At 36.1% G+C, this 16,375-nt stretch overlaps 1 protein-coding gene across 1 annotated transcript in view; it reads left to right on the top strand.

The window, feature by feature from the left end:
• Nucleotides 1-16,375, top strand: part of C9 (complement C9) — an 87,641-nt gene that overhangs the window by 41,778 nt on the left and 29,488 nt on the right. The window contains exons 7-9 of the mRNA XM_012460046.2: nucleotides 7,899-8,159; nucleotides 12,241-12,481; nucleotides 15,562-15,690. Coding sequence (XP_012315469.2) covers nucleotides 7,899-8,159; nucleotides 12,241-12,481; nucleotides 15,562-15,690 — 631 coding nt within the window. The remainder of the gene's footprint in view (nucleotides 1-7,898; nucleotides 8,160-12,240; nucleotides 12,482-15,561; nucleotides 15,691-16,375) is intronic.

Genomic DNA, 16,375 nt, shown 5'->3' with positions numbered 1-16,375 from the left:
TTCTTTCTTTCTGACTTAAATGCCGTTTATTGCTTTCTTTTGCCTAATTTCTCTGGTTAAAACTTCTAGTACTACTTTAAATAGAAACAGAGTGAACAACCTTGTCTTGTTCCTGATGTCTGATAAAAAGTTTCAGTTGTAACCACTGAGTGTAATGTTCAATGTGGGCTTGTTGTATATGGCCTTTATTATAGTTAAGATACATTCCTTCTATACCTAGTTTGTTGAGAGTTTTTCGGATCTTTAAATGGTGTTGAATTTTGTTGAATGCTTTTTCTACATTTATTGAGATGATCATATAATTTTTATCCTTCATTCCATTAATGTGGCATATCACACTAATTGATTTGCATATGTTAAACTATCCTTGCACCCTAGATATAAATCTCACTTGATCATTGTGTATGATTATTTTATTTCTGAATTCAGTTTGCTTATATTTTATTGAAGATATATATATATATACACACACACATACATAAATCAGGGGTATTGGCTTGTCATTTTCTTTTCTTGTAGTGTTCTTATTTGGCTTTGGTATCAGGGTAATGCTGGTCTTATAAAATGAATTTGGAAATATTCCCTTTTCTTCAATTCTTTAGAATATTTTAAGACTCTTCTTCAATTTTTTGGAATATTTTGAGATAGGCTAGCATTAGTTCTTCTTTAAATATCTGGTAGAATTCAGCAGTGTATCTTAATTCGACCTTCAGATTCTGGGTTTTTCTTTCATGGGAGACTTTTTGTATTACTGATTCAATCCTTTAAATCATTATTGGTCTCAATTTTCTATTTCTTCATAGTTCAGTCTTGATAGGTTGTATGTTTCTAGGAATGTATCTATCTCTTCTAGGTTATTCAATTTCTTTGTGCATAATTGTTCACAGTAATATCTTATGTTTATTTGTATTTCTGTGACATCAGTTGTACAGTTGTCTCTCAGTATCTATGAGGAATTGGTTCCAGGACCACTCACAAATACCTAAATCCTTAGATGCTCAAGTCCTTTACAAAAATGGTGTGGCATTTGCATATATCCTATGCTCAGCTTCCAGTACAATTTAAATCATCTCTAGATTACTTAGAATACCTAAGTAATGTAAGTGCTATTTAAATAGTTGTTATAGTGTAATGTTTAGAGGATAATGACAAGGGAAATAGTTTGTACATGCTCAGTACAGTTGCAACCATCGTAGGCCCAACTATATTTTTGATCCAATGATGTGGTGCAAAACCTGCAGATATGAAGAGCCAACAGTAATGTCTCTCCACTTTTATTCCTAGTTTTATTTGAGTCTTCTGTTTTCTTCCTAAGTTAGCCTAGCTAAAGATTTGTTCATTTTGTTTGTCTTTTTTTAAAAACTAACTCTTGGTCTTGTTGGTCTTTCTGTTGTTTTTCTACTCTCTATTTTCTTTATTTCTGCTCTGATCTTTGGGTACCTAGAAATTTAAAATTACTATATTCTCTTGCTAAATTGATCCCTTCATCATTATATAATGATCTTCTTTGTCTCTTCTTACAGTTTTTGACAAGTCAAAATTTTATCTGATATGTTTAGCTATCCCTGCTCTATTTTGGCACTTATAAGTGAAGTGAGTCTCATAAGCAGCATACATAATAGTTGGGGCCTGCTTTTTAATTCATTTAGCTACTCTGCGTCTCTTGACTGAGTACATCTAAAATTTACATTTAAGATAATTATTGGTAGGTAAGGACCAATCGCTGCCATTTTGTTCATTGTTTTCTGGTTGTTCTGTGTGTGTGTATGTGTATATATATATATATATATATATATATTTTTTTTTTTTTTTTTTTTTTTTTTTTTGAGACAGAGTCTCACTCATTGCTCAGGCTGGAGTGCAGTGGCACATTCTTGGATCACTGCAACCTCTGCCTTCCAGGTTCAAGCTATTCTACTGCCTCAGCCTCCTGAGTAGCTTGGATTACAGGTGCCCACAACCACACTCAGCTAATTTTTGTAATTTTTAGTAGAGATGGGGTTTCACCATGTTGGCCATGCTGGTCTTGAACTCCTTACCTCAGGATGATCCACCCACCTCGGCCTCTCAAAGTGCTAAAATTACAGGCGTGAGCCACTGCACCCAGCCCTGTTTTGTATATCTTTTCTGGTTGCTTCTTTCTCTCTTACTATCTTCCTTTGTGAGTAGATAATTTTCTGTACTGATATGCTTTAATTCTTTGCTTTTTATGTTTTCTGTGTCTATTATAGGTGTTTGCTTTGTGGTTTTCATGAGTTACCATGCAGCTTACATAAAATATCTATAGTTATGATAGGCTATTTTAAGCTGTTAGCAACATAAATTCAATCACATTTCCAAAACTTGTACCCTTTTTCTCGCCACATTTTGCTTTTGATGTCACAATTAACATCTTTTTATATTATGTATTTCTTAACAAATTATTATAGCTATTATTATTTCTAATAGTATTGTCTTTTAATCTTCATACTACAGATATGCTTGATTTGTACATCACCATTATAGTGTTAGAGTATTCTGAATTGGACTATGTACTTAAATTTTACCAGTGAATTTTATAATTTCATATTTTTTGTGTTATGAATTATTATTCTTTTCTTTCAACCCTCTAGCATTTATTATAGGAAGGTCTAGAGGTAATGAACTTCCACAGCTTTTGTTTCTCTGGGAAATTTATTATTTCTTCATCATTTATGAAGGTCAGAATTGCTAAGTATACTATTCTTGATTGGCAGTTTATTTTTCTTCCATTACACTCAATATGTCATTTCACTCTTTCCTGGATTCAAGACTTTTTCTGAAAAATCTGCTAGTAATCTTATGTGAGCTCCCTTGTATGTGATGAGTTGTTCTTCTCTTATTTTCAAAATTCTCTTTGTCATATGACTTTCGGGTTTGATTATAATGTGTCTCATGAAAATATCTTTATATTTAGTCTATTTGAGGTTCTTTGGGCTTCGTGGACTTGGATGCTCCTTTTTTTCTCCACTTTGGAGAAATTTTCTGTCATTATTTCTTTAAATAAGCTTCCTGCACTTTCGCATTTCTCTCTTCCTTCTGGAGCATCATAATACATATACTGGTTCACTTGATGGTGCCCCATAGTTCCCACAGAACTTCTTCACTATTTTTTATACTTTTTTACTTTTTGTTTTTCTGATTGATAATTTCAAATGAACTGTCTTTGAGCTCATGATTCTTTCTTCTGTGTCATGGAATCTGCTATTGAAGCTCACTATGAAATTTTTCAGCTCAACTATTGTGTTCTTTAACTCCCTAATTTTTGTGTTTGTTTGTTTTTATGTGTGTGTACTTTCTGTCTCTTTATTGAACTTCTAATTTTGTTCATATATTTTTTTCCTGATTTCATCTGGTCTTCTGTCTGTATTCTCATGCAGTTCACTAAGCTTCTTTAAGATAATTATTTTGAATTCTTTCTCAGGCAGTTTGTAAATTTTCACTTCTTTAGGGTCAGTTACTGGTGCTTTATTTTGTTCCTTTGGTGGTGTCATGTTTCCCTGATTATTTGTGATCCTGTGGCCATGCATATCTATGCCTTTGAAGAAGTAAGCACTTATTCCATTCCTTAAAGACTGACTTCAGCAGTGATAACCCTTCATTTGTCAGTTTGTTCAGAGATTCTGGGCAAGTCATCTGGCATGGTCCACGAGCAGGCTTGATGCTGGAGTCCTTGGGCAGATGTGATTGGTTCCTTGGTTCACTGGGGAAGGCCCGGAGCTTGAGTCTGCTGAAACGAGCCTTGTGCCTGTATCCATAGAGGTCAGCTTAGCACTGGAGTCTACAGGAGTGGGCCTAGACCACGGGTTCACTGGATCTTGAGGCTGTAAAGACTATCCTGGAGCCTGAATTCATGAAGGCTGGCCTAGAACCTGGGGCCAATCAGGCTGACTTTGCACCGGGATGGGCCTAGAGGTTAGATTGCTGGTCTTGGGCCTGATTTTTGGATTTGCAGTGGCCATTCTGGAACTGGGTGAAACTGGAGCCTGCGTCTGTAGAGACCAGCCTTTGAGACCAATCACCCCATAGCCCCAGGTGCTGGCCTAGTGCCTAAGGCCATGGAAACTGTCCTGGAGCTAAGGCATATGGGTGCTGATCTGTCATTGGAGTGTAGCTGGAGGCTTAGTCTGCAAGTAAAATCCTGGAGTCTGGGGCTACAGGGACCAGCCTCATTCTGGGCCTGTCTGAAGCCTGGGTTGAGGCTGGAACCTGAGTCCATGAGGCTGGCCTGGAGCCTGAGGCCACAGAGGCTGGCCTAGCACTGGTTAGGCCTGGACCCTGTATCTATAGGGTCATGGGGTATAGCTAGAGTCAAAGGCTTAAGTTTCATTTAATAGGTAATTATAAAAAAAAAGTGGTTTTTGTTTTATTTTGTTTTAAAAACAGAGCCATAAAAGCTTGTAGCAACAAGATTTGTTAGTCTGTTTTATCAGAAAAGACTTTCCTAAAGAAGTGATGTTTCAGGTAAGACTTAAAATAGGAGTGGGAATTTATCAACCTGAGGCCTATGTTTTGTGTGTATATGTGACAGAGTGTGTGTGTGTGATGTGTATGTTATGGGAGGGTTGGGGGAAAAGAGTAAGAAAACATCCCAGAAAGTAAAAGCAGCATTAAAGTTCATACCTATGGTAAGAACAGCATGGGTTGTGGAACAGCTAGATGGCTAATGTACAGTCAGGGAGAGACTGACTAGGAGTAAATCTAGTTTCACCTAGATTAAAGTCATTAGAAAGACATTGGAAGGAACTAAGTAGGGAAGTGGCAAAGGTTAGGTTGCTCTTCCCTGTTATGTTAGACATTTTCTTCAACATGTCTTATTTTAAAGATAACTATATACATCTCAGTCTTTTCATGAGACAGTAATAACTTTAGGTTTCCCATGCGGAACAGCCACTCAATACAGTCTACTAAATCCAATCTATGCCACTGTCTGAAGAGACAGGTGACCCCTTCCCAGACAAAAGTTACACCTATTTAAGAAGATCTCTGAAAAGAGAATTGAACCACTGATATAACTACTCTCTCACTGATAACAACCTGACAACAGCCAAGTTGGCAAAAAAAAAAAAAGTCTTAATTGAAAGTTTAGTGTTGAAGGAACATAACTCAAAATAGTAAGAGCCATATATGAAAACCCACAGCCAATATCATACTGAATGGGCAAAAACTGGAAGCATTTTTCTTGAAAATCAGCACAAGACAAGGTTACACTCTCTCACCATTCCTATTTAACATAGTATTGGAAATTCTGGTCAGTGCAATCAGGCAGGGGAAAGAAATAAAGAGTATTTAAATATGAAGAGAGAAAGTCAAATTATCTTCGTTTGCAGATGACATGATCCTATTTTTAGAAAACCCCGTTGTCTCAGCCCCAGACCTTCTTAAGCTGATAAGCCACTTCAGCAGTCTCAAGATGCAAAATTTATGTGCAAAAATTGCTAGCATTCCTATACACCAACAGGCAAGCAGAGAGCCAAATCATAAATTAACTCTCATACACAATTGCTACAAAAACTATAAAGTACCTAGGAATACAGCTAACAAAGCAAGTTCAGGTCCTCTTCAAGAACTACTGCTCAAGGAAATCAGACAACACAAGCAAATGGAAAAATATTTCATGCTCACAAATAGGAAGAATCAATATTGTGAAAATGGCCATACTGCCCAAAGTAATTTATAGATTCAATGCTATTCCTATTAAACTACCATTGACATTCTTCATAGAATTAGAAAAAAAATCTATTTTAAAATTCACGTGAAAACAAAAAAGAACCTGTATAGCCAAGACAATCCTAAGCAAAAAGAACAAAGCTGGAGGCATCACACTTCCTGACTTCAAACTATACTACCAGGCTACAGTAATCAAAACAGCATGATACTGGTGCAAAACAGACATATAGACCAATGGAACACAATAGAGACCTCAGAAATAAGACCAAACACCTACAATCATCTGATCTGCAACAAATCTGATGAAAACATGCAATGGGAAAAGGATTCCCTATTTAATAAATAGTGCTGGGAGAACTGGCTAGCCATATGCAGAAAATTGAAACTGGACTCCTTCCTTACACCTTATACAAAAATTAACTCAAGATGGACTAAAGACTTAAATGTAAAACCAAAAACTATTAAGTTTCTAGAAGAAAATCTAGGCAATAGCATTCCGGACATAGGCATAGGCAAAGGTTTCATGATGAAAATGTCAAAAGGCATTTCAACAACAACAAAAAAAATTGACAAATGGGATCCAATTAAACTAAAGATCTTCTGCACAGCAAAAGAAACAGACAACCTATAAAACAGGAGAAAATTTTTGCAGTCTATCTATCTGACAAATGTCTAATATCCAGAGTCTATAAGAAACTTAAATTTACAGGAAAAAAACAACCCCGTTAAAAAGTTGGCAAAGGACATGAACAGACACTTCTCAAAAGAAGACATCCATATGCCCAAAAAACATATGAAAAACAGTCAACATCACTCATTATTAGAGAAATGCAAATCAAAACCACAATGAGATACCATCTCAAACCAGTCAGAATGACAATTATTAAAAAGTCAAAAACAACAGATGCTGGCAAGGTTACAGAGAAAAGGGAATGCTTTTACACTGTTGATGGGATAGTTCAACTATTGTAGAAGACAGTGTGCCAATTATTCAAAGATCTAGAAGAGGAAATACCATTTGATCCAGCAATCTCATTACTGGGTATATACCTGAAAGAATATAGATCATTCTATTATAAAGATATATGCATGCATATGTTCATTGTAGCACTATCCACAATAGCTCTAAATTTGCTGATTATAATGGCTTCCAGCTCCATCCAAGTCCCTTCAAAGGACAGGATCTTGTTCCTTTTTATGGCTGCATAGTATTCCATGGTGTATATGTACTGCATTTTTCTTTATCCACTCTATCATTGATGGGCATTTGGGTTGATTCCAAATCTAGGCAATAGCATTGCTATAATCAGCAAACTGCAAAAATTTTCTCCTGTTTTATAGGTTGTCTGTTTCTTTTGCTGTGCAGAAGATCTTTAGTTTAATTGGATCCCATTTGTCAATTTTTTTTGTTGTTGTTGAAATGCCTTTTGACATTTTCATCATGAAACCTTTGCCTATGCCTATGTCCGGAATGCTATTGCCAAGATTTGGAATCAACCCAAATGCCCATCAATGATAGAGTGGATAAAGAAAAATGCAGTACATATACACCATGGAATACTATGCAGCCATAAAAAGGAACAAGATCCTGTCCTTTGAAGGGACTTGGATGGAGCTGGAAGCCATTATAATCAGCAAACTAACACAGGAACAAAAAACCAAACACCTCATGTTCTCACATCAGTGGGAGCTGAATTATGATAACACAGGGACACATGGGGGGAAAGACACTAACTGGGGCCTGTTGGAAGGGGGTGGGAGAGCAACAGGAAGAATAGCTAATGGATGCTGCACTTAATACCTAGGTGATGGATTGATCTGTACCAAAAACCACCATAGCATATGTTTACCTATGTAACAAACATGCACATCCTTCACATATACCCCAGAACTTAAAATAAGTTTGCTGTATTATAAACCCTTCATATGCATTATCTCACTAAATTTTTATAAGAACCTTTGTGCTAGGTATGAGGAATAACCCTGTTTTGTAGACTAAGAATAACACTAAGTACACAGAGATTATTGCATAATAACTTCAAAGTCACAGAGTCTGTATTTGAACCCCAGCAATCTGACTCCAGCACTTTTGCTCAACTCCTTTGTTCTACAGCATTTCAAAGAATTGCTTGATTTCTGTTTGGTTCTGTTCTGCTTGTTTTTCCTTTTGTTTCATATCTTGTTTTTAACACTTTTTTATTCTCTTTCAGACCAAAGGCGAGAAAAATTTCAGAACCGAACATTATGAGGAACAAATTGAAGCATTTAAAAGTGTCATCCAAGATAAGATATCAAGCTTTGATGCACAGATAGCTCTAAAATTTACACCCACTGAAGTAAAAAACGTTCAAATGGAAGCGCCTTGTGTGGGAACATGCTCCCAAAATTCTTTACATGGCCAGGGTAGTTTTCGGTTTTCATATTCCAAAAATGAAACTTACCAACTATTTTTGTCATATTCTTCAAAGAAGGTAAGACCAAACATCTCTATAGGAATAAAATGGAAAGGTTCCAAACTAATCCGACTGCTTATTTTAAGTATTTAGAGAAAATAGAAATCATAAAAAAGAAAAGAAACGTGCATCAAATTCTCAAATACGTAGCTAGCATTTCAGAAAGAATAATAACTGGAGAAAAATCTGATAGAATCTTTGGCAGTGGTAAATGAATCAGTTGTTTGGTGATGAGCAGAAAATGTTTAAGAATTTAGAGCATTCTTTTTGACTGAGATTGTGGTAATATACTATGCAATTTATATGATCATCAAAATTATAATGAAGAATTGTACTGAGGAATTCTGGTAATTCATTGCAATGCCTTACCTAGAATGATCACAATTTATTAACTATAAAGTATGTCTCTAAAGACATTATGATATGAAATCCATAATTGCAAATGCACATTGCACATAAAATTGGTCTGACTACTTTGTAATCATACCTTTAATTTGAGACATTGAAAATGTGTTTTTAAAAATATTTGAGCCAGATTTTGAAGTTTGTTCTACCACTCTTGGAAAAAATATAAAATATTCTCTCTGTAATCAGCATGATGCCAGTAAAATGCTCATTCTTCCTTTTCTGATACCACAGTCACCTATTTAGACAACCTTCTCCCACATTAACAATAATAATTCACTCAGCACTTACATTATGCCTAACTGTGTACTTGTTTTGTATAGGTCTGTATGTTACCTCTCTATTTACATGCATACCCACTCAAGTGTACAGGTGAAAAACTCTTCAAGTCATTCAACTAATGTTTAATTGTGGGCTATTTGACAAGGCAGTGTCCTAATTACTTAGAATACATTTGTGAACCAAGCTGATGAAAATTTTTGTCCTCATGGAGTTGAAAGCTCCACAGAAAAAGACAGCCAAAGGTAATACATGTAATAGCAAAAAAAAGAAGCAATATGGTATTTAGAAAGTGTTAAGTGCTGTGGGATAAAAGAAAAACTAGAGTAATATGAAGGAAAGCAGGATGCCTGGAAGGTGGCATGATTAAAAAGGAAGCTCAGGGTCAGCTTCATAGAGATGAGATCTGACCAAATCTTTGGTGAAGAGGAGACAGCCAAAGAGTAGGGTTTGAGATTATTTATCTGATGGAAGGAACTGTTAGAGAAGTCTCTAATATAGGAAAAACCTGGTGTGGTAAGTTAGTCAAATTGAGTCAGAAGGATTAAAAAATTTAAAAAGTTACCTTGAATCAGATCATGAAGAACTTCAAAGTCCATGCAGTGTGGCTTTTTTCTGAGTGACATGGGAGACCACTTGAGGGTTTTTGATAGAAGATTGACATTCCCTATTATATTTTGAATAATTACTCAAGGTATTCTGTCAAGAAGAGATCATAGGTGCTAAGAGCCAAAGCACAGAGTCTTGTTAAAAGTTATTGAAGGAATGTAGGTGAGACATGATAGTATTTCAGACAGGACAGTTATAGAGCCAAACATAAGTCCAAGGTTTTTGGCCTGAGCAACTAGACAAATGGAGTTGTTGATGGAGAAAGACTCAGACAGAGTAGATTTGGAGAGGGAGACCAGTAGTTAAATTTATTTAGGTTAAGTTTGAGGTGTTTATTAGACATCCAATTGGCAATGACAAGTGGGAAGTTGCTGTTATGAGCCTGGAGTTTGGGAAAAGACCTGGCATTGACCTATAAATTGACTTGTCGACTGAGTCATGGGGTTACTAACAGAGTTAGTGTACATAGAAAATAGAATAAAATCAAATATCAAACTTGGGGAGCTTCAATAGAAAACAAGTAAAAGAAACCAAGAAGTACCCAAGAACTTTGCTACTCAGAGTGGTCTATGGAAAAGCAGCATCAACATTGCCGAGAAGCTAGAATCTCAAACTGTGCTCTGGAATTGCATTTTAACTGAATCAGTATTGCATTTTAACAAGATTCTGTAGATGATTTGTTCACATTTTATAGTTTGAGAAGCACTGGACTAGGAGACAAGAAAATAATCTCTATTAAAAAAAAATAGAGTGATGAACTGTGTCAATTACGTAAACATATCAGAGAAGATGAGGACTAAGAAGTGATCATAGCTTTAGGATTATGAGTCATTGGAGACTTTGACAAGAGATGTTTTGTTGGAATAGTGAGGTCAGGAGCAGGAATGATTTAGATTTAAGAAAAACTAGGAAGAGAAGCATTGAAAATATACAGTATAGAAAACTGAATAAATTTTGCTTCTAGTGAGGGCAAAGAAATGGGTAGTGGCTGTTCAGGCAAACACAGCCAAAATAAATTTTTTTATTGTTTTAAGATAGAAAAAACAACTGCATATTTGGATGGCAATGAGCTAAGAGCTACCTTTGAAGTAAATTGACCTGAAGAATATCACATGTCTTTCTCACTCCAAACCCCAAGATATACCTCCCAGCTTTAGCAGAGCTGAAAAGGAATAAAAATATGCTTTGGATAAAGCATATTTGAGAATTATTGTGCAAGTCAGGAGATGAAGAGCTCATATGACCTATAACATACAGACTAAGTTACTATTAGATTTTTATTAAAGACTGGATCACCCAATACCTAAAGTTAAATCATGCAATGACAACAATATGCTTTAAGAACACAGACCGTTTGGTGTGATGTTCATATACTCCAAAGTGTACTTTTAAAAAGAAATAAAATAGTTTAAACTCCCACACGATCATTGTATGTTAACCACAGCTGTAACAGGAGACCTTCAAAAGATCCATTTGCAAAATTGTGGATGTCAATTGTAGTTTATTTTTGATCAGAACATGCTATGGCATTGAATTACATAGTTCACTGCCTTAGTTTTCTCCGGGAAAGTTAAGCCATCAGCCCTCGCCCTAGAAACATTTAACTGTTGAGTTGCTTAGGTTGACTTGAGTTCCACATCTCAAAATATTGTCTGTCTTGTCTCTGTTATTAAAAATTGAGAGGTTGGAGTGGAAGGGACAGGGAGACTGGAGACCTAGATTTTTAGTACCAATGCTGTCAAGTATTATTTACATGATTTGGGGCAAATAACTTGATATCTTTAAATTAGTTTTTTCATCTGCATAATAGGAAGATTGGGCTTTATAGGTAATGTCTCCATTTCCTCCCATTGTTATTTTTAAAACAACTTAGGTATAACTTCATACAATAAAATGCAAAGATTCTAAGTGTATAGTTTCATGAGTCTTGATAATTATGTACATTTAAGTAGCCATCTTTGTTAGCAAGAGAATTTTTTAAAAATGTTTTAAGATAGGATAATTCCCATCTAACAGCATATTTAGATGGGAATTATTTAAGATCTATGTTTAAAATACATTGAATTAAAGAAGATCACACCAAGATTCCATCATGAAAAGAGACTTGGGCTTCTTACCCCAAGAAAATTTCCTTATGCCCTTTTCAGTTCCCTGCCACCTAAGAGGTGACAACTGACCAGATTTATCTGACCACAGCTTAGTTTTGCCTAGTCTAGAACTTCACATAAACGGAATCATACAAGATATACTCCTCTGTGTCTGACTTCTTTTACTCAGTATGATATTTTTGAGATTTATTTATGTTGTTGTATGTATCAGTAGTTTTATTTTCTCTTTTATTGCTGGTTAGTTATCTATTGCATTAATATACCACGGTTGTTTACTGATTCCTCTCTTGATGGATATTTGAGATGTTTTTAATTTTAAGTTATTCTGACTAATGCTGCAATGAAATTCTTCTGCAGATACTTTTGTGAACAAAAATTTTATTAGGTAAGTAGGTAGGAGTGGAATTACTGGCTGGCCATAAGCAAATGCATGTTTAACACTATGGGAAACTGCCAAACAGTTCCTCAAAGTGGCTATATAATTTTACCAGTAATGTATGAGAATTTTAGTCACTGTGCATTCTCATCAGTAGTTGGTGTTGATAGTATTTTACATGTAGCCATTCTGGTGGATTAGAGTGGTATCTCATGGTCACTGCTAGAACATTTAGTGTCTATGGAAGTTCTAAATTTCGTAATTTTTCATTTGAAATGATGGGTAAAACACGTTTCTTTTCCTCATCTGCTCTACAACAAAGGAAAACATGTTTCTGCATGTGAAAGGAGAAGTTCATCTGGGAAGATTTGTAATGAGAAATCGTGATGTTGTGCTCACAACAACATTCGTGGATGATCTAAAAGCTTTGCCAACTACCTATGAAAAGGGAGAATATTTTGCCTTTTTGGAAACCTATGGAACCCACTACAGTAGCTCTGGATCTCTAGGAGGACTCTATGAACTAGTATATGTTTTGGATAAAGTTGCTATGAACCGGAAAGGTATGCCTAGAAATAGAGCTCTGACTTCAAATACTGTTTTGACCACATTATTTTGTTCACCAACCTCTTTCAATGGTTAAACTCTTAAGAATACAGAGTCCTGTAACCTGCTCCTTTGAGAGGACTGTCTTCCTGCCATTTGGCACCTAAAATTCTGTTAAATAGCAAATTGACTTCCATCTCAAATAAACTGACTTGATCATCTTCTACTCAGCAGCATTGCTGAGAGATAACATCTACTATAAGGTGGTACTTTTAGTGAAATATTAAACTAAAAGTGAAAGAAAGTACAGACATAATTTGTATAACCTATTTCTTAATCAGTAACCAGTTCAATTTACATATCACAATTATCTTCCAAAGTATACTTCAATATTGGAGGGAAAATAGTGTTATAAATTTTCTTTTAGAGGAAAAAGAAGCAGCAATGTTATCATATAAATCTAACAACTTAAAGCAAGGGTGGAAAATTAGTTTTAACTCATGTGATGACACTTCCCATTATATGGTGGTGGTTGAATTGGGCTCATGTTAAGTAGGTTTCTGGTCACACTTGAAATCATGGGGAAAAGGGCCATGGTTAATCATCAGTGTCTGTCATAGGTAGAATATAGGCCTATTGATACATAGTTATCAGCCTGGCCTAAAGAGTTCGTTTAAGTCTTTTAAGAAAAATGTAAATGAAAAGTGACTATATTAATAAGTTGTAATCATTCATGTTGTGAGTTATTATGGTTAGTTATAATATTCCTTAAGGAGATGTTAGATACCAGAATGCCTTCTTTCTGTCCTTGTATCTGTAGGTGTTTCTCTTAGGGAAGAAAGCGTTGCTAAAAACCACTTTAATGGCTTTTATGGGGTCAGAGTGTCAAGGTGTCAGGTGTTAAGTGAAGGGTAGAATGTAACTGGGATGGAAAAGTCTGATACTCTCCCCAAGGTCAGCAAATACTTCAGTGATAACAGCAAAACATGCCATAGCCAGAACCAGCTGGTCTTGATGCTTCAGTCTTGTTTTGGGCAGAGGGAAGCTTTCCCGGGGGGAATGAAATGTAACGTTACTTGGCTTACACTTTCACAGGGCTATATCCACAGCATAGTGAAGTCGTTGTGAGCTCCATCTGGAAGCTATATTGATGGAGATATCACATAGGAGAGGGGCATAAGAGGACTGTATCTCGAGTAACTTGAAAATGAGAAGAGAAAGGCTCACGAGTGGTGATGAAAACACCAAGAAATCTTCAGACTAAGAGCTGCTTTGATGAAAAAGCTCCATAGGCTGAGATCTTTAATCCTGCATAACTCTGAGTTATCCATTTAAATCTACTTACTTTCTGGCCTTGATAGACAAGGATCATCAGGTCAATTCTAGTGACTTTGAAGAGGAAGTCCTCTTTCTCATTTCACCAGTGCCAATACCTGAGGACCAAGCCATGTCCTCCACCTCAATTTAAGATGTCTGGACATGAAAGTGTCCACTGCTAAGGCAAAAAATCTGAGCCCTTAGGATCACCTAGGTATCTTTCGCCCTCATCTTCAGAAGCAGAGTCCTCATGCTTCTTCCTTTTTTTCCTTTGAGATGGAGTCTTGCTCTATCACCCAGGCTAGAGTGCATTGACGCAATCTTGGCTCACTGCAAACTCCGCCTCCTGTTTAAGCAATTCTCCTGCCTCAGTCTCCCAAGTAACTGGAATTACAGGCACCTGCCATTGCACCTGGCTAATTTTTGTATTTTTAGTAGAGATGGGGTTTCACCGTATTGGCCAGGCTTGTCTTGAACTCTTGGCCTCGTGATCCACCTGCCTCAGCCTCTCAAAGTGCTTGCATTACAGGCTTGAGCCACCACGCCAGGCCATCCTCACGCTTCTTAAGGATAAGTTTAGAAATCTAGAATTTTGGATTTCTGTTATTGTCTTCTGTTTTCATCCCGTCTCTTCCCTTCCCATGGGAGGTGCCACCTGATAATTCCTAAGTTCTAATTGTGGGTGCATGAGAAATATTTGTTAGATGAATAAATGCCTAAATGCTCCCAGATGCCTACCTCTGACACTCCTTGTAGAACCCCGTGATTAACCTAATTTCTTTCTTTCCTTTTTCATAAAGTGTTTTGGCTCCCAGAACAAATAATCACAAATTAGTGTGTGTGTGTTTGTGTGTGTGTGTGTGTTTGCATGTATGAGATAAGAAATGATAAGTAAGGGCAAAAACTGACATGGTCAGTGAACTGTGATCTGGGCTGTTTACCTTCAAAATAGAGGAATAATTATTTTTTATGAATCACAGAAACAGGTAATAACTGATAGACTTTGAAAAAAATATTAGGATTTTTCTTTCTAATAACTGTTTGGGCATCTACACACCACAGTGAATCAGCTTCCAAGACTGATATCTACCAAACAGCATTCATAGGACCAAAACAAAGTGGCCATACACATCAGTCATCTGTCCAAAGCAATGAATCAGCTACTTTAAGGATAAACTGAGTCTTCCAAGAGGATCAGGAGATGTTGATGTATCTCATGACTAAATTATGAAGTTGATACAAGAAGTGCTTAGTAGCTAGACAGCTCTGGGTTCAAATCCAAACTTGGCTCATTAATAGTTGAGTAATGAGCCATCAGCAGGTTATTCAACGGCTCTGCAATTCCATATTTTCATCAGTACAATGAGGACCATATAGTACTTACTTCATAAGGCCAGTGTGAGGATTAAATTAGTTAAAGCACACAAAATGCTTAGAAGGATGCCAGACATGTGATAAGCATTCAATATATGTTAGACATTCTTATCCCTCTTCTATGATATTACAGAAAAAAGACTTTACTATAACCACCATAGTCTGACCTATATCCCTTTAAACCATGTGGTAGACTTAATGTGTCCTTTGCCATTAAGTTGACAAGCAAAGTCAAAAGGAGGTCACTGGAGTCTAATATGAGGACAAAGCAGGACAGACATGACTGTGCATTTGAATTCAGTAATGGTACATAGGAACCTAAGTAAGTATGTTTCTTGAAAATAGCAATTTATTTGTGATGTTGATAGACAGTATCTAATACTTTTCAAATAAATTCATTAAACAGGTGTCGAACTAAACGATATAAAGAGATGCCTCGGGTATCATCTGGATATGTCTGTGGGTTTCTCTGGAATCTCTGTTGAAGGTGGACTTAATAAAAATGATTGTATAAAGAGGGGAGATGGTAGAAGTGGTAAGTGTGGCTTCACTTGTTAGATTCTTTTAAAGCCTGGGGGTAGATGTCAATGGTACTGCCCTCTTGCAATGAGCCCTTTTAATTGTCTATTCTCTTTGTTTGCAAAAATAAAAAGTGCTTAAAAACTATCTTATATTTATAGTGGTTTTCAAACCACTATAAACACAGATAGCCCATGGACATGTATTCACCAGTATTGCTATTGTGCAGGTTGTACAGTACACAACTCTAGGGGATGTGATTCACACGGTAGTCATTTTAGACTTGTATATTTATCATGGCAATACTAAAAAAGTATCTTCATAAAAAGTTTCCTTACTTCACTCTAATTTTAACAAAGCTTGCAAATAAGCAAGCGACAATGCTACATGCATCCTTTAACAAAGGACAAGGCCAAACCATTTCCCCAACTCCACCTTTCACCTAAATTGAAATCCCTAATCCATCCTTACCTTTAAATCGGTGCCTAACCTTTTCAAAAATACAAATATGTTTGGTACATATATTACTTCCTACTGTTAATCTTTAGAAGATTTACAAGCGTGAATTAGTGCTAGAATTCTCAACTTTTCCTTTAATCAGAAATACCTGAGAACATTTTAAAAATACAAATGCTTGAAACGCACCTTTAAAGAAAGAGTTAACTGGTAATGGGGAGGCAAAAGTGGGGAAAAACCTGATA

This window comes from Aotus nancymaae, unplaced genomic scaffold, assembly GCF_030222135.1.
Source record: "Aotus nancymaae isolate 86718 unplaced genomic scaffold, 86718_ANA_hifiasm-v0.15.2.pri h1tg000014l, whole genome shotgun sequence".
Taxonomy (NCBI): Eukaryota; Metazoa; Chordata; class Mammalia; order Primates; family Aotidae; genus Aotus; species Aotus nancymaae.
The sequence above is the reverse complement of the archived record's forward strand: the minus strand, read 5'-3'. Positions and strand labels throughout refer to the sequence as shown.